We start from the raw sequence: 27,288 nt of genomic DNA on the forward strand, positions 1-27,288 counted from the left end.
CAAAGGAGAGAAAGTCCTTTTATGAAAGGGTGGGGATGGAAGGGAGACAAACTTCTTGAGGGAAGAGAGCAGCCCCTTCTGCAGAAGGTCCTCATAGGCATTTGGAGCAAAGCCAGGAGCTAGAGCCACTTGGCCATAGAGCTCCTCGTGCTCTCTTTAAACCACAAGATCAGTGCTATGTTTTTGGATAAAAATAACAGTTTGGCAGGTAGTAGATGATTACAGGTAGTTGAGAGTATGGTGTCGGGTTCCAAATATGTCTCTGTACTTACCAACTGTGGACTTGGGCAAGTTACTTAAGCTTACTGAGCCTTGGTTTTCTTATGTGTAGAAAGAATACAGTAATACTTTCCTCCTAGGGAGGAATCCTCTCAGAAGGATTAAATAAGATGGTATATATTTATAACACATTTAGCAGAGTCCCTTGCAGAATGTATATCCTTAAGAAATGTAGCTATTATTGTTGTGTTTGCATTATGCTATTATAGCAGATGTTTGCATCTTAAAGAGACAACTTAAATATAGTTACCTTGATGATTCCTCAAAAATTAAATATGGAATTACCATTGACACAGCAATTCCACTTCTGGTTAAACTCATGTCTTTATGTAAATTACCCCCATGCCACTTTGCTCTTGAGGTCTAAAAGGTAACTAATGCAACAAATTCAGGTTACCATGCTCAATTAGAGATTTAGAAAAAAATACAAATACCTGGGAGTCAAACGGGTATTTGTACACCCAAGTTCAAAGCAGTACTAATCAAAATAACCAAAAGGTGGAAGCAACTCAGATGTCCATCAATGGAGGAATAGATAAACAAAATGTGGTATATACATACAATGGAATATTGTTCATCCATAAAAAGGAAGGAAATTTTGACACATGCTACAACATGGCTGAAACTTGAAGACAGTATACTAAGTGAAATAAGTCAGTCACAAATGAATAAATACTGTATGAGTCCACTTATATGAGGTACCTAGAGTAGTCAAATTCATAGAGACAGAAAATAGAATGGTGAAAAAAAAAGAAAGTAGAATGGTGATTACCAGGGGTAGGGGTAGGGGGAAATGGGGAACTAGTGTTTAATGGGTACAGAGTTTCAGTTGGAGAATATAACAAAGCTCTGGAGTTGAATGGTGGTGATGGTCGCACAACTATGTGAATGTACTTACTGCTACAAAAATGTACAGTTAGAAATGGTTAAAATGGTAAATTTTATACTATTTATAAAGTGCTCTAGGCTTTTTTTCAGAGTTTTAGCATGAGAGGATATTGACCAACTTCTTGGGCAACCTTTTAAAATATGAAAGACTATTGCAGTGTGACATAAAAGCCTCTTACAATCTAACTGCTGACAACGTTGAACTTAGACTATAAGATAATTTTTCCTTTCTGAGGGCCTATTAATTTAATCTTATCTTGGACTCTTATTAAGAGATCTTAAGCCATCAAACAAAGTATGCTGATTCTGACAAAGGGACACACGATGCGTTGGCTCCATTCTACTTTGTATTTGTTTTCTTATATATTTTTAAGAACTTTAATGAAGCGTAACTGACATCCAATAAACTGCATATTTAAAGTGAACACTTTGATTGGTTTTGACATATATGTACACTCCTGAAACCATCGACAACAACACAGAGAACGTATCCATGTCCCCCCAAAAGTTTCCTCATGTCCCTTTGTAGTTTCTCCCTCCATCTCGTTCCTCACTCCCACCACCCCCATCCTCAGGTAACCATTGATCTGCTTTCTGTCATTATAAACTAGTTTTCCCTTCTAGAATTTTGTATGAATGGGACAATACAGAATGTACTCCTTTTTTTGGTCTGTCTTATTATACTCAGCATAATTTCGAGATTTATCCATGCCATTGTGTTTATCAAGGATTCATCCTTTTTAATTGCTAAATAGTATTCATTATCTGGATATACTACAATCATTTTATAATCATTCATTTGTGATGGGCATTTGAGTTGCTTCTAATTTGGGGATATTACAAGTAAAGCTCCTACAAACATTCATATACAAGTCTATGCATAGAAACATGCTTTCCTTTCTCTTTGGTAAATAACCAAGTGGAATGGCTGGGTCGTATGGTAGGTGTATGTTTACCTTTTTTAGAAACTGCAGAATGATTTTCCAAAGAGACTGTACAGTGTTTTATTTCCACCAGCAGTGTATGAGAGTTCCAGTTGCTCTACATCTTTACCAATTATTGATAGGGTCAGTCTTTAGCCATTCTGGTAAGTATGCAGTGGTGTCTCATTGTGGCTTTAATTTGCATTTCCTTAATTCCTAATGATGTTGATCATCTTTTCCTGTCCTATTAGTCATCTGTGTATCTTCTTTGGTGAAATGTAGTCAAGTCTTTTACTGGGTTGTTTTACCATTTTTGAGTTTTGAGAGTTCTTTATGCACAGATGTTAAGTCCTTTATCATATATGTGAACTACAAATATATTCTCCCAGTCTGTAACAGGTCTTTAATTTTCTTAAGAAGGTCTTTTGAAGGGAACTCCATTTTTTTTCTTATTCCTAGGCTAATTGTTGGGGGATATAATTTAAATAATGCATTTTGAGTTTCCTAAGAACACCCTACACAGAGAATTATAAAGTAAAGCAAAAATTTTGAAACAGAATGCCAACTGAGGCCAAATTTACTGATTTGGTGATAATTGTTTGATGGGAACAAGTGTTTGGAGTACTATCCATCAAGTCAATTAACAAATTAAGTGATTAACGTGGTCCTGCTAAATTAAGAGTACACTTCTGTGCTGGCAATTCTAGTCCTATCTCAGAGTTTGATTGTTTTAAACTAACTATTCTAAGAGATTTTAGACAATTAAACTGATATTTATAAAGCAACAATTAACATTGAGAAAAAAAAAGGATACATTCATAAAACAATTTCTTTTTCAGGCTCAGTAAGCACCGGTACGACAGATTTAGAGAAAATGTTTGCAATTAGCAAGACCTGGTTCTGGGTGCCCTTCACCTTCCGACTCTACTACCAGCTGTTGACTCTCTGTCTCATAACTAGACTAGTCGACACAGAAGTCCGTATCAGTGAGGGCCTTGCCTTCTCTGCCGGACAGACCTCAAGTGTGTCACATACAGAAATGGACCAGGATGGCTGCTGGACATTCCTCAGGAAGGGTAGTGGCTATGGTAGGTCCTCACGTAATCAAATGGGCTCCTGTGTAATTAAAAACCATTTCACATTCATTATCTGATCTAAACCACACACATACACACAAGCACACACAAAAAAACCTATGAAGAAGGCTTGCATGTTTCCATGTACTGATTTACTATTCATCTATCTCTTTGGTACAGTATTCATTCAAATATATCACCCACTTTTATTGGGTTATTTTCTTATTGTTGAGTTTTGAGAGTATTTTTTAATATATTCTAGACACAAGTCCTTTATCAGATATGTGATTTGTAAATAGTTTCTCCCAGACTGTGGCATGTTCTTTTCATTTTCTTCAGAGCATTTTATAAACAAGGTCCTGCATCAGATATATCTCAGGGCCTAAAAGTGCCTAATGACACCCAAAATTCCTAAATACCAGCTTTGTTAAGTGCGAAAAATACCATACAAATGTACACTGATATTACCCTGTATCTACATGTCCATATGGTTAGGCAATATTTACGTAATATTTATGTTAACCAAGATGTTCACCAGGCCCTTCGAACGGCTTAAGAGTAGATAAAACTCCACCCCCTAATCCATGTCCTTTCCACAATTTCTTGGGAGGTAGATGGGTGGAGGTGGGAAGTGGCTCTGTTGTCATGGCTCTGCCTGCTGTCCCCACTGATTTGGTTCACGTATGGACATCTAGCCACCGTCTGCTTGTTTCCCCATACCATTTCAACCCTGGACACTCTATGATTTCTACAAACACGGGGACTTTGTGTGGGTAGCCACCTCTACTGAAGGTTTGAAGAAGATGGAGGACAGGATTTCATCACATCAGTGCACATAATTTCAAGTTGCCTGTGAGACATCCTTGTTCTTAAAAGTCCTTTGTCTGCCCTCATCAGAAATTTTTCACTGCTGTCTTATTCCAGGGAGCATCAGAGCTCCAAGACCATCGGCTGTGTTTCTCTCTCTTTCCTCCTTAAAAACAGACACACAAAAACATGCTATTGATGTTGTGCTGTCTTTTGTGTTGCCATGTCCACAACCTCAAGATCTCACCTTGTATCTCAAGGGGCCCATTCGATATTTTCCTAAACAAGTGCTTTCCTAGGGAGGTATTCTGGTGCCAGCTAAAATAATCACTTCACGCCTCATATGTAGCTGTCTATGAAGATATGCTGCCTTACATGTGGCATAGTTGTTTAACATATGCAAATACTCAAACATGAGGTTTTAGGTTAACCTCCGTCATTCTTATTAGAGTTAATATTAATTGTCATTTATCCTCTACTATGATGAACATACTTTTGATATTCTGGATGGACCAGAATGCTCAGCAGTGGCACAGTTATTCACAATTCTGCAGAAGAAGCCTCTCCTCTGTCCTCTAGTCCCCTGGACACACACAGAGAAGGCCTTTCTAGGGCTGCCCCAGCCTCTCACTTTCTCGGCCAATTTAGCTCTTCGGTCCGGGTGAACTTCTTTTTTAATTTTTAAATTTTTTTACTTTTTAAAAAATCTTTATTGGAGTATAATTGCTTTACAATGGTGTGTTAGTGTCTGCTGTATAACAAAGTGAATCAGCTATACATATACATATATCCCCATATCCCTTCCCTCTTGCGTCTCCCTCCCACCCTCCCTATCCCACCCCTCTACGTGGTCACAAAGCACTGAGCTGATCTCCCTGTGCAATGCAGCTGCTTCCCACTAGCTATTTTACATTTGGTAGTGTATATATGTCAATGCTACTCTCTCACTTCGTCCCAGCTTACCCTTCCCCCTCCCAGTGTCCTCAAGTCCATTCTCTATGTCTGTGTCTTTATTCCTGTCCTGCCCCTAGGTTCATTAGAATATTTTTTTTTTAGATTCCATATATATGTGTTAGCTTACAGTATTTGTTTGTCTCCTTCTGACTTACTTCACTCAGTATGACAGACTCTAGGTCCATTCACCTCACTACAATTAACTCAATTTCATTTCTTTTTATGGCTGAGTAATATTCCATTGTATATATGTGCCACATCTTCTTTATCCATTCATCTGTTGATGGACACTTAGGTTGCTTCCATGTCCTGGCTATTGTAAATAGAGCTGCCAAGAACATTGTGGTACATGACTCTTTTTGAATTATGGTGTTCTCAGGGTATATGCCCAGTAGGGGGATTGCTGGGTCGTATGGTAGTTCTATTTTTAGCTTTTTAAAGTAACCTCCATACTGTTTTCCATAGTGGCTGTATCAATTTACATTCCCACCAACAGTGCAAGAGGGTTCCCTTTTCTCCACACCCTCTCCAGCATTTATTGTTTGTAGATTTTTTGATGATGGCCATTCTGACTGGTGTGAAGTAATACCTCATTGTGGTTTTGATTTGCATTTCTCTAATGATTAGTGGTGTTGAGCATCCTTTCATGTGTTTGTTGGCAATCTGTATATCTTTGGAGAAATGTCTATTTAGGTCTTCTCCCATTTTTGGATTGGGTTGTTTGTTTTTTTGATATTGAGCTGCATGAGCTGCTTGTATATTTTGGAGGTTAATCCTTTGTCAATTGCTTCATTTGCAAATATTTTCTCCCATTCTGAGGGTTGTCTTTTGGTCTTGTTTATGGTTTCCTTTGCTATGCAAAAGCTTTGAAGTTTCATTAGGTCCCATTTGTTTATTTTTGTTTTTATTTCCCTTTCTCTAGGAGGTGGGTCAAAAGGATCTTGCTGTGATTTATGTCATAGAGTGTTCTGCCTATGTTTTTTCCTCTAAGAGTTTTGTAGTGTCTGGCCTCACACTTAGGTCTTTACTTCACTTTGAGTTTATTTTTGTGTATGGTGTTAGGAGGTGTTCTAATTTCATTCTTTTACATGTAGCTGTCTAGTTTTCCCAGCACCACTTATTGAAGAGGGTATCTTTTCTCCATTGTATATTCTTGCCTCCTTTATCAAAGATAAGGTGGGTTTATCTATGAGTTTTCTATCCTATTGATAAGATAGAAAACCCAAATATATCCATTGATCTATATTTCTGTTTTTGTGTAGTACTGTACTGTCTTGATTACTGTAACTTTGTAGTATAGTCTGAAGTCAGGGAGCCTGATTCCTCCAGCTCCATTTTTCTTTCTCAAGATTGCTTTGGTTATTTGGGGTCTTTTGTGTTTCCATACAAATTGTGAAATTTTTTGTTCTAGTTCTGTGAAAAACGCCATTGGTAGTTTGATAGGGATTGCACTGAATCTGTAAATTGCTTTGAGTAGTATAGTCATTTTCACAATGGAGACCGGGCAAACTTCTTCAGCATCCTCTTGGCTGCTCTAGGCATGCCTTTCACTGTGCATTTTGATGTACGGATCTTGTTTTCGACTCCTAGGCAAAAGGAAGCACGGCTGTGGAAGGGCTTTTGGCAGAACTGGGGTGTGGAGTCTCAGACTGTGGGGAGTTGTGGGGAGAGGGAAAGTTATCATTTTACGGGACCTTGCCTGGCTTGGGAGGACAGCAACAGCCGCAGACCCACCAGGATGGCACTTCTCTGTCCCACAGCTGGTGTTTTACCCAACTTGAGTCACAAGGGGGAGCCCCGAGCTCATTGTCTGCACGACAGTGTCTGCTCTGAAACTTTTGACTAACATTTCTTCTCAAAGCTGAATCCCTTAAAGGGAACACAGACTTCTGTGCTGCTCTAGGAGAAAGCTCGTAGATACAAATAATGTTGTATATGATTCTTACCTTTGTAATTCTTTTTTTTTTTGAGGTACACGGGCCTCTCACTGTTGTGGCCTTTCCCGTTGTGGAGCACAGGCTCCGGACGCGCAGGCTCAGCGGCCATGGCTCACGGGCCCAGCCGCTCCGCGGCATGTGGGATCTTCCCGGACCGGGGCACAAACCCACGTCCCCTGCATCGGCAGGCGGACTCTCAACCACTGCGCCACCAGGGAAGCCCTGTAATTCTTTTTTAACCTCCACTCACTAGCTATATGAGCGGGGGCAGTTACTAAACCCCTTGGAGACTTGGTTTTCTGTAAAAAGCAATAACAGTATTATGCCTATCTGAGGGATGTTTTTTTTTCTTTTCGGTTCGCGGGCCTATTAACCATTGAGGCCTCTCCCGCTGCAGAGCGCAGACTCCGGACGCTTACCCAGCCGCTCCGGGGCACGAACCCATGTCCCCTGTATTGACAGGTAGACTCCCAACCACTGCGCCACCAGGGGGGGTACTTTCGAGGAGGACTAAATCCAGTTACATAGGTAGGAGCTCAGCTCAGTGCCTGGATGGTAGCTGCTAATGACAGGAACAATCAAAAATTCAGATTCCCAAAGGGTTCACTACAAAGACAGAAACCCAGCCATGCTGGCCAGGTTCCAAAGAGCTCCTAGGGAAACTTTATTTCCTCAGGGTAAGCCCTGGAATAAGTGAGTGCCCCCTGTCTCCCACCCGAATTTCCCTTTCTCCCATGCTCACTGGTTTTTCACTTGGCCTAAAACAACTTAATCTGCTGCACCTGTCTTGGATTTGACTTTAGAGAGTATGTAGCTTCAGAGATGCAGAGCAGCAGAAAAAACAGATAGGATAGTCCTGAAATTCTGTATGAACAGGGAAGGGGGAACCAGGAGCAGACTCGCTTTTCTGAAAAAAAAAATGGGGAGAAAACCTAGCCAGACAGCAGGGGTATCAGGCAGAGTTCTTTCTCCCTCTGGTGTCTGTACCCTGGAAGTCGACAGAGACCCCAGCTCTCCTAAGATACCCATACATCTTGGCTGTACCATGAAGAGTAAAATAAAGGGACTGCTACTTAACAGTGTCACAGAAGTGCCTGAGACTTCTCACTCTTAGGCTTGGCCAGAGGAGGGGGATGGGTACATAAATATTTTAAAATCCTGTGGGGCATGGGGAGGGAAGCAGAGCACCCCACAGATAATAGGGATGAGTTTAGGACAAACACAAGAGCTGAAATATTCCCCTGGTTACCCTGACAGCCAGTCAAATTCTAACTTTAGGGCCAAAGAGCCTGGGGCACAGTGTAGAAGCAGTAGGCACCCCTGCTTCTAGTTCCACAGTCACTTACCTGGCTCTCCCATTTTAATTCTGTAGAGGCTCAGGCCACATTTCTTCTCCTAAAATCCCATCCCCTTATCATCTTTTACCTTGTATATTCCACACAGCTTCCTTGTATTTCAAATTCCTTGAAGGTAGGGCCCGGAAATTCTACTATTCTGCAGGCTTATTTTAAAAAGAACGTCTCCTAGGTGATCTGCAATTTTTAATATGATGGTTACATAAATCAAATTGAAATGAAAACTGCCATGTTGACTTTTGTTTCATAAAAAGTTTATTTCCCATGGTAAAATTTAAATAAATAAATAATATATAAATTAATTTTAAAAAAGCTTAAAGTCTTTAACTGTCCTTTCAAATCCAGTGCATTGCCTGTCAGTTCCTTAAAGAACCTCCGCTGGCTGAAGAGCCTGACATCATTGGCAGCATTGTCCGTTCCCATAGCCACAGGGGGGAGTTCTTCAATTATGGAGGTAATCTGTAAGGCGGTTAAGGAAGGAAAAGTTCCTGAGGATTTCCACTCGCACTACTGTCCAGGCACAGTTGCTGTACTCCTTGGACTTCAGGTACTGCATGATCTGCAAGTAGTATTTCTTCAGGTGAAGAATGGTCACTACACTGGTGAAGTTTTCCTTCTCCATTATTTCCTCCAGGATTGTCTCCAGACGATCCATCTGCCCATAGACTTCCACAAGGAGGTTCTCAGTGATGGTCTCAGTCCAGCCGGTGCTAGAGAAATTTCTTCTGAGAATACCAAAGATCTGCTGGAGCATCTCATAGGTGACCAATACGGCGTCTTCCTTCCGGAACTGCTGTGGTTGCTTAATCTCCTCAGGGACCTTGAAGTCCATCCTGTCCTCGAGGCAATGTTGAGGCATTCCAGGTAACCGCCGCAGGAGTTTCTGACATGCCAAATTGCTGCTCCTTTGTTGGAATTGAAGCAATCTGTAGCTCATGGAAAGAGCTGTGGTGGAGAAGCACAACAGGAGAGCAGTTTGGAGGATGCACCTGTGGGTCATGATGAAAACAGGAACAGCGTTATCTGGTCTACTACTAGATGCTGAAGCCAAGTCTTCAGGAGTTTGCAGTGTGAATGTCCTTTCTCCATGAGTGTGGTCTACTTATACAGGATGGCCCTCCACTCTTTCTGTTGGAGAGGAATTTCCCACTTTCAGTTCTCCCTTTCAGTTTTCCTATGTCATTTAACTTATTAGTTGTCTCTAAAATTCTTTTTCTTTAAGCTCCTTGTTATTTTCTTTTATCTATATTAGGGGGGAAAAGATATACAAACAGTGAGGATTTCTAATGTTTTGTAAAGTTTCAGTGAAATGCTAAAGAAAAAAATAAGCCAAATCATTTTGAACTTGACTATTACAAGGTTCTTTAATTTGGAAAGGATAGTTTTCTTATTCTTTTTGCATATTTTGAGATTTGGGAGGTAGTCTTTGTTTGTAAGAGAGTTTTCTTTTTCCTAACAACTAGATTTAATTCCCAATACACTATTACAAATCAATAAATACATGCAGTTTATTATTTTTAAAAAGACACCTATTTTTCTTCTAACTAAAATAGAATGATGTCAAATTAAGCTGATCTGAATTTTTTTTGTAGGGCCTTAACCATAAGCAACGAGACAACACATAACTTTTTCATCCTTAATTATTGCTTTATCTGGTAAGCTCAGCTATCCAGAATATAACTGAAAACTAGAAATTAAGTAATATCTCTAAGCAGTCAAAATGAATGTTACATGGGTCATGCATAAAAGTCCATGGTTCCTCTTTAGGGGGCCTTTGTGACCATTATTGAGGGCCAATGTATTTTTTGTACATACTTCTAACAATCTCAGTGTCTGATTTTCCATTTGCATGCAAATCTTTACCTCATATTAAAAGGAGGTCCAGAAGGAAAATGGAGGAAAACAATCAAGTAATCAGGGGATTTTACTATTGAGACAAGTGGTTCTAGCTCAATATTTCTGAGACCGTTTTTGAATTCGAGTTTAGTAACTGATTTTGATAAGAGAGGACTCAGAAAAAAGAATCAAATTATGATTTTTTTGTCCTGCTTATATAGACAGGTAGATGTAGAGTACATTTTTAAAGATTTCAAGACAAAAATAAGTTCTAATAATTATGATATTTAAAGTAATAACTTTCAGTTTTCAGGAAACCTTGCATTATCTTTCAGCCTGAATTTACTAAATCCACACTGTGGGCAGCTGTAGCATGAGCTGCTGCAGATTGTAATCCTCACTCTCATGGATCATACAGTTAAGCAGGGGACAAGAACATTTATCAAAGAAATACACAAAACTAAAAATGCAATGGTAACAAATGTTACAGAGGAGGGGTAAGTGATATTGTGTGTACCTATGATATAAGGGGACCAATGATATAAGGACATAATGTAGTAGAAGAAATCAGAGAAGACTGCCCTGAGGTAATGACACTGGAGCTAAAATCAGAAGGAAGATCAGATGGGACTGCATATGCAAAGGCCCTGTGGTGGGAGGATGCATGGTAAGGTAAAGGACTAGACTGAAGACCACTGTGATTTTCAAGTCAGAGATGGTCAGAGAATGTTTGTACCTGGATCTTTCCCCATGATAATAAGATAGCTATTAGAACAAAAAAATAAACTCAAAATGGATTAAAGACCTAAATGTAAGGCCAGACACTATAAAACTCTTAGAGGAAAACATAGGCAGAACACTCTATGACATAAATCACAGCAAGATCCTTTTTGACCCACCTCCTAGAGAAATGGAAATAAAAACAAAAATAAACAAATGGGACCTAATGAAACTTCAAAGCTTTTGCACAGCCAAGGAAACCATAAACAAGACCAAAAGACAACCCTCAGAATGGGAGAAAATATTTGCAAATGAAGCGACGGACAAAGGATTAATCTCCAAAATTTACAAGCAGCTCATGCAGCTCAATATCAAAAAAACCCAAACAACCCAATCCAAAAATGGGCAGAAGACCTAAATAAACATTTCTCCAAAGAAGATATACAGATTGTCAACAAACACATGAAAGAATATTCAACATCACTAATCATTAGAGAAATGCAAATCAAAACCACAATGAGGGGCTTCCCTGGTGGCGCAGTGGTTGAGAGTCCGCCTGCCGATGCAGGGGACACGGGTTCGTGCCCCGGTCCGGGAAGATCCCACATGCCGCGGAGCGGCTGGGCCCGTGAGCCATGGCCGCTGAGCCTGCGCGTCCGGAGCCTGTGCTCCACAATGGGAGAGGCCACAACAGTGAGAAGCCCGCGTGCTGCAAAAAAAAAAAAAAAAAAAAAAAAAAAAAAAAAACCAACACAATGAGGTATCACCTCACACCAGTCAGAATGGCCATCATCAAAAAATCTACAAACAATAAATGCTGGAGAGGGTGTGGAGAAAAGGGAACCCTCTTGCACTGTTGGTGGGAATGTAAATTGATACAGCCACTATGGAGAATAGTATGGAGGTTCCTTAAAACACTAAAAATAGAACTATCATACCACCCAGCAATCCCACTACTGGGCATATACCCTGAGAACACCATAATTCAAAAAGAGTCATGTACCACAATGTTCACTGCAGCACTGTTTACAATAGCCAGGACATGGAAGCAACCTTAGTGTCCATCGACAGATGGATGGATAAAGAAGATGTGGCACATATATACAATGGAATATTAGCCATAAAAATAAACAAAATTGAGTTATTTGTAGTGAGGTGGATGAACCTAGAGTCTGTCATACAGAGTGAAGTAAGTCAGAAAGAGAAAAACAAATACCGTATACTAACACATATATACATATATATGGAATCTAAAAAAAAAAAATGGTTCTGAAGAATCTAGGGGCAGGACAGGAATAAAGACGCAGATGTAGAGAATGGACTTGAGGACACTGAGAGGGGGAAGGGTAAGCTGGGACGAAGTGAGAGGGTGACACGGACTTATATATACTACTAAATGTTAAATAGATTGCTAGTGGGAAGCAGCCGCATAGCACAGGGAGATCAGCTCAGTGCTTTGTGACCACCTAGTTAGGTGGGAGAGGGAGGGTGGGAGGGAGACGCAAGAGGGAGGAGATATGGGGATATATGTGTACGTAGAGCTGATTCACTTTGTTATAAAGCAGAAACTAACACACATTGTAAAGCAATTATACTCCAATAAAGATGTTTAAAAAACAAAAGATAGCTGGGAGACAGGATTATTAAGCATTTTCAAAATTTTGTGCACTTTGTTTGAAAGAATTTAATTAAGGTTACTTAATTTTTAGCCTTTCTTTTGTTTTATTCACGTCTAAATTTTTTTCTATAATGACCATATGTTACTTGTGCCATTAGATAACAAAAAGCACCTAGTTATATTGAAAAGCAGGACACAAAACTGTACATACTATGTAACTATGTAGAAGTATGTAGAGAAAAAAAATAAAAGGAAATATACCAACATTTTAATAGTGATTATGTTTGATTTATGAAACTAAAGGATGATTTTTTTTTGCATGGTTTTTCAATTTTCCACAGTGAATGTATTCTTTCATTATTGATTAATCTACAGTAAAGAAACAATAAACCCAGAATTTCTGGTTACTCTGCATCTTATGTGGGTTTCATTCTCTCTGGCCTTTTAATCTTTGCATGCCATCTCTGAACAGAACGTCAGCCATCTCATGAGTTCTGCACAATGGATTTTGGAGAAAGCAAAATCATCTCTCAGCTGTTCCACTTTTTTTTTTTAATTTATTTATTTATTTTTGGCTGTGTTGGGTCTTCGTTGCTGTGAGCGGGCTTTCTCTAGTTGCAGTGAACGGGGGCTACTCTTCATTGTGGTGCACAGGCTTCTCATTGTCGTGGCTTCTCTTGTTGCGGAGCACGGGCTCTAGGTGTGCAGGCTTCAGTAGTTGTGGTATGTGGGCTCAGTAGTTGTGGCTTGCGGGCTGTAGAGCTCAAGCTCAGTAGTTGTGGCGCACCGGCTTAGTTGCTCCGTGGCATGTGGGATATTCCCAGGCCAGGGCTCAAACCCGTGTCCCCTGCATTGGCAGGCGGATTCTTAACCATTGTACCACCAGGGAAGCCCCTCAGCTGTTCCACTTTAAAATGCCCAGTTGTGTCAGTCATTGAATAATTCCTCAAGGTTTCTTCTTTTTTAAAAGGATACTTGGATTAGCCTGGAATCATCCATGGCTCACACACAAAGGCCAATGCAAGGAGTCACAGAGGTCAGTCAACCTAGAAGTGGTCCACTGCACTCAGGGAAGGGAGGTTGTCCGAGGAGTCTGGTCACTGGGGCCTGCCCCTCCAGGTTGACTTGCAAATTCATGTAGAGCTGACCTCCCCAGGTGTGACAAAGGGCCTGCTCATCCTGCCCACATCCAACAGCTTCTGATCCTCCCTGCTAAGAGAGTTCATACCCTAATGGAATAAAAATAATAGCAGTGGCATTAGTAGCAGTAGTATTAGTTACCATATACTGAACACTTACTATGTGCCATTCTCTGAATAATCCTCATAGTAAACCTTTGAGATGGGTTATTGTCATCCCCATTTTAAAAGGGCAAGACTGAGGCTCAGAGAGGCTAAGTAACGTGCCCAAGATACACACAGCTAATAAGATGGGCGGATTGCAGTCAAAGCTGTGCTCTTTCCTTATGCCACAGTTAGAATATGAAGCAGACCACGGCCAGTGCCTTCATATAGATACATGGTACAAACCGTGGTGGCAACGCTAACTCTCAAAGGAAAAAGGAATTATAGCTGATGGAGAGGATAAGGAGGCAAGCAGTGCAACTTAAGAAATGGTGGCCATGGTGCAGGCAATATGGTGGAGGTCACTCTAGATCAGCGCTGCCCAGAAGAAATATAATGCGAGCCATATATGCAATTTATTTATTTATTTATTTTTGGCTGCGTTGGGTCTTCTTTGCTGCGTGCGGGTTTTCTCTAGTTGTGGCGAGCAGGGGCTACTCTTCATTGTGGTGCGCGGGCTTCTCATTGCGGTGGCTTCTCTTGTTGCAGAGCATGGGCTCTAGGCACACGGGCTTCAGTAGTTGTGGCATGTGGGTTCAGTAGTTGTGGCACATGGGCTCTAGAGCTCAGGCTCCGTAGTTGTGGTGCATGGGCTTAGTTGCTCCGCGGCATGTGGGATCTTCCTGGACCAGGGCTCAAACCCATGTCTCCTACATTGGCAGGCGATTCTTCACCACTGTGCCACCAGGGAAGCCCCCATACATGCAATTTAAAATTTTCTAGTATCCACATCAAAAGAGTAAAAAGAAACAAGTGAAGTTAATTTTAACTGTATATTTTATTTATCACCATATATCCAAATATTTTCATTTCAACATGTACCAATATAAAATTATTAATGAGATAGTTACATTCTTCTTTTTCACACTGCCTTCAAAATACTTTTACAGTCATAGTACAGCTCAGTTGGGACTAGTCAAGTGCTCAGTTGGCCACATGTGGTTGATGGCTACCATGGTGGACAACACAGCTGAAGACAGAGGGAGCAGCACGAACAGAGCCAGGAGAATGGACGAGTTTGCAGGGAGCACATAGAAGGAGCTACAAATTGTGGACAAGCTCTGTGCTAAGAGTCAAGGGGATTGAGGGTGGAAAAGTCAGCTCGAGATGTATTGTGGAGGCTCTTGAATACCAGAATGCGGCGTTTGTACTTAATTCAAGAGGTCTTCGGGCGTAGAGGGCACTATGTTTTGCTCTGGGCAGAAGAATAGGCAGAAATGTTGGAGGTGAACTGAAGCAGGGAAAAGTCCCACCCAGGGGCTCTCATGGCTGTAGAGGCTGAAAATAAAAATGATAGCTAAGGAACTGGAAGAAGGGGGTGGATACAGAATTATAAAAAAAGAATTCTTTTTTCTGGTTTCTTCCCTTTGTCGTCTTTCCAATTTCTGCTGTTGTGTTCATGAGGTGCTTCCTAATATTTCTCTTCCAATTGCCTTTATGAAGCTTCTCCTGAGGATCGGGTGATACTCACTGCAGAAGTCCACTTATGAATGGGTTAAAATCTGTTCCTTTGGAAGACACCATCTTTCTGTTTGTGTTTGTTTCATTTCCCCTAATTTATTTGAGTTTTATCAAAATAATCAGGAAAATTCATATAGCCTTATCTCTGTCAGGGAGATCTATTTTTGTATACCTGCATTGCAAGAATGAATGCGCTGGCCCTTTTCTTTCATCTTGTCCTCTGTTGTTAGAAGCCATTTTTCACTTCCTCCCTCTGTGGAGACTTTTCTTTGTGCATTCTCTCCTACCAGCTTTCTGCGGTCCAGAGAACTACTTCCAGTCCCTGTATCAGTTTCTTCCGGTTAATGAGGTTTTTCAGAGAGGCAGAGTGACATTTAGAAAGTAAAACTTGAATGATGTTTCTAGCCATTTGAAATCTTTTGAATTTGGAACTGCTTTGCTATAAACCTCAGAGACAGAAAAACCTCAGAGACAGAGTTTCCTTCTCTTTTTTGATACGATTATCTATGGAGGAAAACTATGTCTCTAGAAATCAAAATTACAGTTGTCTTCTCTCTTCCTCATCTCTTCAAATACTTTTTCAACAAAAACAGCCCTATAAAAGATGATAAATTAGACAAGATGAAGAGTTAGCAAGAAGTTTGTGAGCAGTGGCAAAACAGATATTAAGGCAAAAAACAATCTTTCAGGGATATCTTGGAAGGGGCAACAACGTGTATATTAAGAGAGTGTTTTAATACATAAGGGGAGAATTCTCCATTCCTCCTTCTGAAAAAAAAAAGTTTACATAATATACATAGAAAGTAATGCACAAATGTCAAGTATACAATCAACAAATCATAAAATATAAACTTCTGCACACCTTTGAAACCACAAACTAAGTGAAGACATAAACACTACCAACAGACATAAACCCTACCTGGCCCTTTTCCCCTCCCCCATCACATTCCAGTGCCCCTCTCTCCTCCCCCATCACTAAGTTCCTCCCCCAGCATCACTACTGCCTTTTAACAGCCTAGATTCTGCCTGTTTTTGAACTTTGTATGAATGACTTCTTTCACTCAATAGTATGTCTGCGAGATTCATCTATGTTTTTGTGTGCAGTTATAGTCCATTAATTTGCAGGAATGTGTCATATCCATGTAGAAATGCCACAGTGTTTTATCTTTTCCACTACTGATAAACATTTGGAATCTTTTCCTCCTGATTTTGTCATTACAATTGATTTTGCTATGAAAAACCTTGTTTGTATCTTTCGGTGCACATTTATACAGCCTTCTGTTGGCTATATGCCTAGGATGAAGTAAATGGGTCATAGAATATGCATATGTTCAGATTTAGCAGTTAATAACAAACATATTTTCCAAATGTTTGTACCAATGTATATTCTCACTATCAATGTATGGGATGTCAGTTGCATTACACTCTTGCCAACACTTGGTATTGCCAGTCTGCTTAATTTTGGCCTTTCTAGTTATGCATAGTGATATCGCATTACAGTTTTAATTCATATTCCCTGATTATTAACAAGGTTCAGCACATTTTCGTATGCTTATTGATCATTTGGCTATTTTCTTCATGAGGGGCCTAGTCAAATCTCTTGCTGACTGTCTCAGATATTTTTTTCATTATCTACAGATGATGTAATTGTGTACATACAAACTACAAAAGAATACATAAACTATTAGAATTAAAAAAGGATTTAGCAATGTCATTGAAAATAAGATCAATATTAAAAATCAATCACCTCTTTTTATACTAGCAATAAAAAATTGGAAAATGACATTTAAAAATGATACCGATACCGTTGATGGGGCTTTACTGGTGGCACAGTGGTTAAGAATCCGCCTGCCAATGCAGGGGACACGGGTTCGAGCCCTGGTCTGGGAAGATCCCACATGCCATGGAGCAACTAAGCCCATGCACCACAACTACTGAGATTTTTTTCTAGAGCCCACAAGCCACAACTACTGAGCCCACCTGCCACAACTACTGAAGCCTGTGCACCTAGAACCCATGCTCCACAGCAATAGAAGCCACCGCAATGAGAAGTCCACGCACTGCAACGAAGAGTAGCCCTGCTCGCCACAACTAGAGAAAGCCCGCATACAGCAAGGAAGACCCAATGCAGCCATAAATAAATATTAAAAAATAAAATAAAAATGATACCATTGACAATAACATAAAACGTCTACTACTGAGAAACTGTCATAGTCAGGAGGAGCCTAAGGAGACATAGTAATTAAAGGTAATGTGGTATATTCTAAATGACATCCCAGAACAGAAAAAGAACATTAGGTAAACACTAAGGAGATCTGAATAAAGTGTGGCCTTTAATTATTTAAAAAACTAGCATTGACAGGGCAAGTTATCTTCACCTTGGGCCTCTAAGTACAAGTTTATAGATGAATTTTTGATTCAAATGAGATGGCCAGAAACCAATGAAAAATATAACTTTTTTTTCTCTTACACTGAGGTTGTGTTTTTTTTTTTTCACCTTGACCATAAATGAGGATTAACCAACTTCTCCAACTTATTCTTTTTGTAAGTGAGCAACGGACATGTAAGCACGTGATGAGGCGGTGAGCATCAGTGAGACGGGAAATCAGAGTCTGCAATAGGAGACTGCCAAGGCCAGCCTCCTCCTGAAAGACACACATTCATTTAGTGAACAAATATTTATTTAGCAAACATTTCTTAACCACTTCATAAAGAATAAAAAAGCAAATATTACCATTTCATTGGACTATTTTAAAAATGTCTCTCAGTAAAGTTTTGCTTCTGGCTTGATTATATATCTTGCACAATATTTCTGAGGTTTATTTCAACATATTTATGCTTTATTATTGTTGCAAGTATGAATGAAATGATTTTTGCATTACATTTTCTAATTTTTAATGGACTAATGTTTCGTTACATTTTCATACACACACACACACACACACACACGAAAATAACTAATTTTGGTTTTCTATCCAGCCAACTTTGCAAACACTATGTCTAAATGTTTTTGGTTGCTTTTTCAAATTTTTAGATAAACAAATACATTGCCTGCAAGTAAAAAAATTAAAGGACTGAAAATCTCAAGTGTGATGACCATATGGAGCAGCTGCTGTTTGGTGTGTAAATTTGTACAACTACTTAAAAAACATTATCAGCAAAGCTGAAAATATGCATGGTCTATGACCCAGTAAGTCGACTCTTAGCACTTACCCTGGAAAAAAATCATGTAAATATGCATCAGGATATAAGTAAAGAATATTCATAGCAGCATTATTCATAATAGTCCCAAACTAGAAACAGCCCAAATATCCCTTAAAATTGTATGGATAAATATGTTGTTATCTGTGCTTATAATAGGGGTGTTAATAACAATGAAAAGTAAGAACCACAACTGTATGCACAAACAGGGATAAATCTCACAAACACAGTGGTGAGTGAAAGAAACTCAACTCCAAAGCATACATATTCCATTTATATAAAATTTTAAAATAGGCAAAAGTAGACTGTATTTTAGGGTAAAATTATAAAGAAAAGTGAAGAAGTGATTACCATAAAATTCAGGATAGTGGTCACCTGCAATGAGCAGGGTAGGAGTTACGTTCATGAAGGGGTGCACAGGACTGTGATCGGTGGTGAGGCTTCCAGAATGTTGCAAAATCTGACTGTTTTTATTGGTTGGTAGTTACATGAGTATTTGCTTTAATTATTCTAAAATTTGTGCTACTTTTCTGTGCACTTTTGTGCATGATTGTTATACTTAATAATAAGAGAGGTTAGTAAACAACAATCAAAACTGTGCACGTATACTTACTCTTATCTAAATCATTTAGCTGATAATCCTGAACAATAGCAACCACAAGAGTATAATGTTTTCCCATACTTCTTACTTGTCTAAATTATAATGAAAAGCAGAAATGGACAATAAGAAGATGAACAGAAATTCAAACTCACTCTGGGCAGTAAGTATCCTTTCAATCTGGTATGATAAATGTATATGAGTGGCTCTCAAAGTGTGGTCTGAGGACCCCAGGGGTTCCCAGATACTCTTTCTGGGGTCTTCAAGATCATCCACTTTCCAACTGCATGTCTGTGTGAGTCTGGATTTCCTTCAAAGACTTGAATCAGAACGATGCATCACCACAGATTGAATGCAGTGCAGATATGAGAACCCAGCTGCCTTCTATTAAGCCAGGCATTCAAGAGATTTGCAAAACTTTAAGACTTTTTTGTTAATTTTTTTTTATTTTGGAAACTGTAGTTATTTTTCATAAAAGTATGTTTTTATGTTAAGATATAATGGGTTTTTGTTATTTTTAAAAGAATAAATATTTAAAGCATTCTCAGTTTTAATTTCTAACATGGTAAATACCAATGAATATAACCTGCATAAATACAATCTCTTTGAGGTCTCAATAATTTTCAGAGTATCAGTGGGTCTTGAGACCAAAACATTTGCAAACTGCTGACGTTGATAATGTTTACAAGTACCTATTTGGGTGGTTAACTAAAGATGAGTATTATGGGTTTACAATAACATTCATCTTTTTCTTTATTGGTTGTTGTATTCAAATCACAGGATAACAAATGTGACACTTTTTCCTGACCTTGGGTAGCAACCGTGGTGTGAAATTACATTTGGAGTAGTAAAGTCCATTAAAAAAGGCTGAGGCTGGGAGGTAACGAGGACACAGGAGAGGAGGAAGAGCTTGGTTCCAAAACAATACTCTCCACACTCATCAGTGGTAATCTCACCAAGAGTCCTAATTTCACCGGAGAAATTTTGCTCCGCGGCCTAGAGAGTTCCCGTGAAACTTAGGGACCACGATGGAGAAGTCCGTATCCAGCCTGAGGGAAGAGTCTGTCTTCCCAGTCTTCCACCTGCGGCCTCACTCTCACCCTCACTCAGCACCCAAGGCTGATTCTGCCCAGGCTGGGGCTTCCCTGTATCCACAGCCAACAGCTGGTGACACACAGACCTCCACCTTCAGGCCTCCAACCTGGTGTGAAGAAGTTGAATATGCAGATAAGATCTAAGTGCCACTGGTTTCAGCCTCTTCTCTCTTCCCCTTTCTCACACCCTGGATGTCTTGTCACAGGCCTTTGACTAGACTCATTCCACAGTTTTTGTCCTGGTCACTTCAGCATGCAGCTGGGACTAGGCCACTTGGCTCGGGGCCCTGCCTAGTTCTAGCGAACTCCCCCAGCACGTGCACAACCAGAGGATCCTACACTCTGCACCCCCCGTCACCCTCAGAATGCTCCCATCAAAAGGTTCATGGCCCAGGAACACGCAGGAGCTGCCCATCCCGTGTCTCTCACTGTTTGCTGCCAGGACCCCGCTGCTGCTGGACACTCCAGATTGGCCCTCTCTGAACATGCCCCCATCTGCATCAAGCCTGGATTTACTTTTCCCTTCAAATACCAGGCCATTCTCTGAGCTGGACTTACTTAATTCTTACAATCACTCTCAGGGGTGGATTGAGCCAGGCCAGCCTAAGGTTGAGAAGAGAATTAAATGGGCAACACATTTCCAGCAGCTGCTGAACAAGCATCAGCTGCCTTCCCTCTGCTAACACGTGGGCACGTCTTACTGTATGTGTTGTGTGTGAGTTTCCTGTCTCTGAAGCAGTTTCTGAATCTTCTTTAAAGTGAAAGAGCGAAAGCAAAACCGTCTACATAGTCCAAACTTACAAGTAACTTTAGCTTTCTTTCATCTTCAGAGATTGCGTAATGAACCGGGGAATGCAAAAATAGCAACGAACTTGACGCAACAAGTGAAGGAAACTGAATGCAAGTTGCCAAACTGGATTTGGAGAATTGAGGTTGGGATTCCCCTCTGACCTAGTTTCTTGGCTGACTTGAGTGCACAGAGCAGAGGATTCCTCCGACTGCCTGCAAGATGCCTGCGTCATTCTGGTGGAAACTTTTAGCTCCTAAACTCAAGGGATAAGCAAGAAACCAGTGGAGGAAGGGGCGTCCTTGTAGACAGCTGGCGTGTGAGCCAAGTATGAATGCTTCTGTCTGGAACTCTGGGATATTTGTTGCAACGCACTTGGCCCAGTCATCCCAGTGAATGGCTATTTCTCCTCTCCCTTGTCCAGTGGTTGACCTGGCACTAAAATGCCTCCTGAACAGCTCTCTTGGAACTGCCTCATCTTCCTGACCACAGACCCAGAACATCAGGAACTAATCTTCTAACCAGGTTCAAATAGAAGAGCTAATAAGTAAGGAGCACTTAGTAACTGCCTGGTACCATTCTGAGCACCTTACATAAATTAAAGCAATTAATCCTCACCACAGTTTTATGAAGTGGTTTTATGATGATCTCAGTTTAACAGTTAAGGAAACTGGATCCAGTTCTCCCTCCCTCTGGTACGAAATTTAACAATAGCATCCTGGTCTCCAAGTTTCAGCAGGAGCATTCAAGGCCTGGTGTAACTTTCCCATCTCTCATTTCAAGATCCCTGGTAGGGAGGAAAACCTGGTCTTGCTCCTAGCCCTTATTTCTTTTTTATTTCTTATTTTCTAAAAATGTCCAATTTTGTCAACCCTTTGATTTAGCTCTTGCTTCCAAATGGCCTGCACAGTGTCTCTGGCCCTTTTCTCATTGTCCAGTTCTTTAAGTGTCTTTCTATATCCATCTATCAGTCCTAGAGTACCCATTCTTTGATAATGTCTCTCCATTTTACAATGTGGCTCCAGGCCTATGCGTTTGCCTTGCAAATACAGTGCTTCCATTAGAACACTTATCATTCTGTTGTGTAACTGATAGCTAATTTTTGTCTCCTCCAGCAGATTAAACTTTTAAGTCTGAATTTCGTATGCCCAGTCATTAGCACAGCGTCCAGCCCATGGTAGGAATTTAAGTATTGTTGACTGAATAAATGCTATGCTAGGAATATGTGGTTTGATGAGCTTCTGACTATCAAATTGCAAGGGGTTGTCTCGGCACTGTTTGCTGAGGGTTCATTTCATAAGTTCTCCTGACAAGAATTCAAGCACCTGATATATTCCTGAGCACATTCCTAGGCAATGTAAACAAAGGGAGAAAAATAAAAATCAAAATAGAATACAGATTGGGATTGACATATATACACTAATACGTATAAAATAGATAACTAATAAGAACCTGCTGTATAAAAAATAAATAAAATAAAATTCAAAAAAGAAATAGAATACAATTTATTTTGATAAAACTTAGATACTGTTTTAGACAAGTTTAGCTCCAGTGCATGAGGATCTTCTTAGACTCTTTTCAGCATGGTGTGCTGTCCAAAAGAAATAGAAATTCATTATCAAAAGTCTTTAAAGAACAATATAGGTCCTCACTGAAGTGTCTTGAAGAGAGAGCAAAATGGGAAATTATGTCATAAAACTATTCAGTAAAACATGTTTAGTTCCTATTTTAATAGGACATGGAAAAGATGGAAATTTAATCAATTCACTTTACAAGGCTATTATAACCTGGTTAACAAAATCAGAGGAGAAAATCATAGGACATTCATTATGGTCACCACTATATCCTGAGGGCAACATACAACCTGGCTTAGACGATGTTTATATTTACTTCTAACTAGAGTATCATAATGACTCTAACTAGTGTATCATATCATTTACATAATGATGTAAATGAATTGCAGCATTCTTTAATCAGATTGCACATTCAGCTTTGGTGTTTCTTTTTTAAGAATAAACAAATATAAAAATTTTTCTATGGTGAAAATTTACTTAATGCACAAAGCAAAAAATAAATAGACTAAATACAAAGAACGTGTTTTTTCTCTTAACGACAATTAAAAGGGGCACATAATATTATACAAACAAAAAATAAGTTAAAACTTTATAAATAGTTAAATAAATAAATTTTTAAATAGATAAATAAATCATCTGTAAGGAACTAGTGCCTGCAGATTTGAACATGATGTTGCTTAATATTCCTGAAAACATGTGACAGATTGATTCAATTCAGGGCATGATGAGAGCAGAAATGAGAGTCTTTGACATGGCAGCACAGGTGGAAGTGTGGTCCTGTTAGTCACTGAGAATCATTTCGGTGTTGAACCAGGTGTGTGTCATTCCTTCCTCCTGAGTCTTTCTTGCAAGCTTGTTGATGAAGAGAAGGATCTCATGACTTCTGCTCTGACAATCTCCCAGGCACAAGGGCTGTACTTCTTGTCTTGCAGATAGACAGTGATTCTGTGGAAGTATTTCCTCACAGCCAGGATGGAGTCCTCCTTCAGCAGGGGAGTCCCTTCCAGCCCCACCTCCTGCATCAGACAGGCTTGCAGGTCAGTGAGCTGCTGATAAAGTGCAGTGCAGAACTTGTCCAGGAGGGTCTCATCCCAAGCGGCAGCCGAGCCCTCTGTGCTGAAGAGCTGGAAGGTCTGCTGGATCATCTCATGGACGACAGCGATGGCTTGAGCCTTCTGGAACTGGTTGCCTCCAAACGCCTCCTGGGGGAATCCAAAGTCATTTCTGTCCTTCAGGCAGGAGAAGGGGGAGATTCTCCTCATCTGTCGCAGGAGCATGAGGGCCCTCGTGTTAGCCAGGCTGTGGGTCTGAGGCAGGTCGCAGCCCAGAGAGCAGTTGGAGTTGCAGCTGAGCAGCACCAGGGCCAGGAGTAAGGACACGGTTGGGGCCATAGGGGACCCTGCAGATGCTGCCGGCCTGGCTGAGGTGGGGACTCTGTGAACCCTGCTCTCTAGGTTCTCTGAAGACCTTCCTTCAGGCCTGGGTCTTAAATGGGAGTGAATTGGTTTCCATTTTCTGAATGTTCCCTCTTACTTTCTACTTCTGTTTTTGCTTTTCATTTTGCACTCTCCAGATAGGTTAGGGCAGCGTTTCTCAACCACTGTTTTTCATCCTTGCCTCCCCTTCTCCTGCCCACAGAACCTTTCTAGATATTCTTTTTCCATACGGCCCCCCTATGAAATTTTGATACACAGATATACTGGGTACATCGGTATGTACTCCATGCATATCTCTACTTTATAAATAGAAAAAGAAAGTGAAAAGTTTTTTCTTTTTATTCAAAGCAGTGGTGAGTATGACAAAAATATTTAGGCTAAAAATTAGCTGTAAAAGCTACTGCAATTAATTTAACATTTTGGTTAGGTGTGCAGAATGACTTTTAATGTAATACATTTACTTAATAAATAGGAATGTATCAAATTACATATTCAATAAAAATTTATACAAATACTTCATAAGAATACCAATGTATAGATATATTTAAAAATCTATCAAAACTGCTAAAACCATTGAAAATTTAAATGATTTTCTTAACTTTTATTTTTAACTAATCTTAGTTTTGATTCATATCATAAAATGATTTCTAACTTCACTAGCTGCTAGATATTCCTCTAGATATTGTCAACAACTTTTTCTCTTTAGGACTAGACATAATTATTGATCTCCTAGATAACTTTTTTAGAATTAAATAATAAAATACAACCTATTTGTGCTTAATTCCCGATGCCCACATCACACTGAGGCTCAAACATAAGCAAAATCCGCAAGACAGACAAGGACAGCTCATAAGTAAGCAGAGGGCACCTCTCACATCATGACTTTGAATCCAGTCATATGATGGAGAGAATGAATGTAATGAAACATCAAGCCACCATAGCTTGTAGCACTGATCCTGCATATTGTGTATCTTCCATGCACTCAATGTCAATGCCTCTCGTCTCATACACAAGAAAACCCAAAGAGAAAAATGAATACAAAGGAATGAGATTTTGCTGGATAGGGTTGAGCTTTGGAGTGCCACCCACCATTGTAGTAGCTAAGATTTGTTCGCACCCCTAACAACTACTGTTTGCACCCGTGGGAGCGATCTGCTCCCAGATGATTTAGGAATCATCATCGATTTGAATCTTTCTCTGTATTTTTGCATTGAATTTCAGATTCCCCAAAGGACTGTCAGAGGTTCCAATCCAAGCCTATTCTTTTCAAACAAAAGAAAACCATCTTTGTAATTAATTGAGAACTGGATAAATGTTGATTGGTATCATGGAAAGAATTCACTTTCAACTCTGATCATGAATTCTTTTATTTTGCAGTGGATGTTCTGTGGCCTCTGCCCCCTCTAATACCGATCTTTCAATAAATAATAGGTATGTGACTATCTGTGGCAAATCAGCTCTGTAGCAACTGGACTCTGTCGTATTCTCTGTGGTATCCTCGGCACCAGGCCCAGTGTAATCACGCAACAGGTAATTTTTTTTTTTTTTTTTTTTTTTTTTTTTGCGGTACGTGGGCCTCTCACTGTTGTGGCCTCTCCCATTGCGGAGCACAGGCTCCGGACACGCAGGCTCAGCGGCCATGGCTCACGGGCCCAGCCGCTCTGCGGCATGAGGGATCTTCCCAGACCGGGGCACGAACCCGTGTCCCCTGCATCGGCAGGCGGACTCTCAACCACTGCGCCACCAGGGAAGCCCGAACAGGTACTTTTAACGAAAGCAGTTTCTCAGATGGTCTCCTCCCCCTGGAAGGCAGTTACGAATGACCAAGCTATTTTCCTTTATCACGGTCGTATTTGCTGGGATTATAATAGACAGTGGTTGGTATTCCCACTCTACTCCTACTGGTATCAGTCATGCCTACTGAGTTTGTTGCTAAAACCACTAGGATTCTCTTTCCTTTAAGGTGCCTATGGCTCTGGGGATTCAAGTTGTAAGAGCAGCACAATTTTCAGCCATTGCCCGGCACTCTATTAAACTCAGGAGGATGGCCTCGTCGCTAATTTGTCCTCTACTAGGTCATGACAGAAAATAACCAGCTTGATGTCACATACAGAGCAATGTATCTGAACTCAAAGTCTCCCTGATTCACACAGGTCACAGCAACCAGACAATTAACCACGTTACTCTTCGGTGGGTCTTTACGGATGTGGCAATGACTACCTATATCCTGAGATTCTTTGGAGACTCCTCACAAAGACTGATGAATGATCCTTTTCCTCCTGTGTCTTCATTCCCTTTCAAGGGACGATGGGGTCCATTTCAGTTTGATTTCCAAATTTTGACACATAATAATTAAAGCATTACTGCCGGTTTGAAATCAAGAGTTTGGATTCTGAGTCCTCGGTCTGCTCTTTTGGCCTGGTAAATGGCTCATTCTTCTTTATTTACATGAATATATTCTCTCTTCTGGATGCCAAGACATGTAGCCTTCAATGCCCTTTCTGGTCTGAATGTTTCCGTCCCCACAAAATTCATATTTGGAAGTCCTAACCCCCAAAGTGATGGTATCAGGTGGCGGGCCCTTTGGGACTTGATTAGGGTGTGAAGATGGAGGCCTCACGATGGAATCAGTGCCCTTATCAACGAGGTCAGAGATAAATGCCTCCCTCTCCTGCTGTATGATGATACAAGGAGAACTCTGCAGTGTGAGACCTGAAGCAGGCTCTCACCAGAACTGGACCACGCGGACACCCAGATCTTGGACTTCCAGACTCTAGAACTGTGAGCAATACATTTCTGCTCTTTACAAACTACCCAGTCTATGCTCTTTTGTTGAAGAAGCCCAAATAGTAAGACATGACCTGACCTATTGTGTCCTCAGAATACCTCCCAGAAGTCTGTAAAATACCTAAAGCAAGAGGCACCATCTTACCCAACCCCATTTCCTAGACAGCTAGTCCAGTCCCTGTCATTTCAGGAGCTCAATCCATACTCATGAAGGGACCAGTGATGATAGTAATAGGAGAAGGAACAATACCAACATATATTAGATAGATATGATATGAGAGGACGATAATCTACAGAGACTTTGGAAATTCTTCATGGTTCTACAAGGGAAATGATAATGGAATATTGTGTGAGATACTTTTGTAAAGATCATTAGCAGGAATATTTTCTTCTTCAAGTTTATATTTTCAATATTTAGAAGATCAGGATGAGAATCATGGGCCTGGACGCAAATGGAAGAGTCGCTCTCCATTTTTTCCTCAGTCATCCTCAAGTACTTACAAGGAGCTGCCTGATCATACTTTTCTCGTCTCCCTCAGGCAATAAGGAAACAACTTGTGTCTACATTTGTGGATATTTTCCTCGTAGGCTATGCCTTTGGGCATCAATTTGAA

The 27,288-nt window shown here is 40.3% G+C and overlaps 2 protein-coding genes across 2 annotated transcripts; both read right to left on the reverse strand.

The window, feature by feature from the left end:
* Positions 1-8,661: 8,661 nt before the first annotated feature.
* On the reverse strand, positions 8,662-9,219 carry IFNB1 (interferon beta 1; the record flags this gene model as incomplete). The annotated part of the gene is made up of 1 exon (XM_082842709.1): positions 8,662-9,219. One exon carries the CDS (start codon positions 9,217-9,219, stop codon positions 8,662-8,664), a length of 558 nt encoding a protein of 185 aa, XP_082698835.1.
* A 14,053-nt stretch (positions 9,220-23,272) lies between these two features.
* Positions 23,273-23,842, reverse strand: LOC309963623 (interferon alpha-1-like; the record flags this gene model as incomplete). Its single annotated transcript, XM_082842090.1, has 1 exon — positions 23,273-23,842. One exon carries the CDS (start codon positions 23,840-23,842, stop codon positions 23,273-23,275), a length of 570 nt encoding a protein of 189 aa, XP_082698216.1.
* Between the last annotated feature and the right edge of the window lie 3,446 nt (positions 23,843-27,288).

The sequence above is a fragment of the Leucopleurus acutus genome (genome assembly GCF_964270905.1).
Source record: "Leucopleurus acutus genome assembly, chromosome: 7".
NCBI classification, from domain to species: Eukaryota; Metazoa; Chordata; class Mammalia; order Artiodactyla; family Delphinidae; genus Leucopleurus; species Leucopleurus acutus.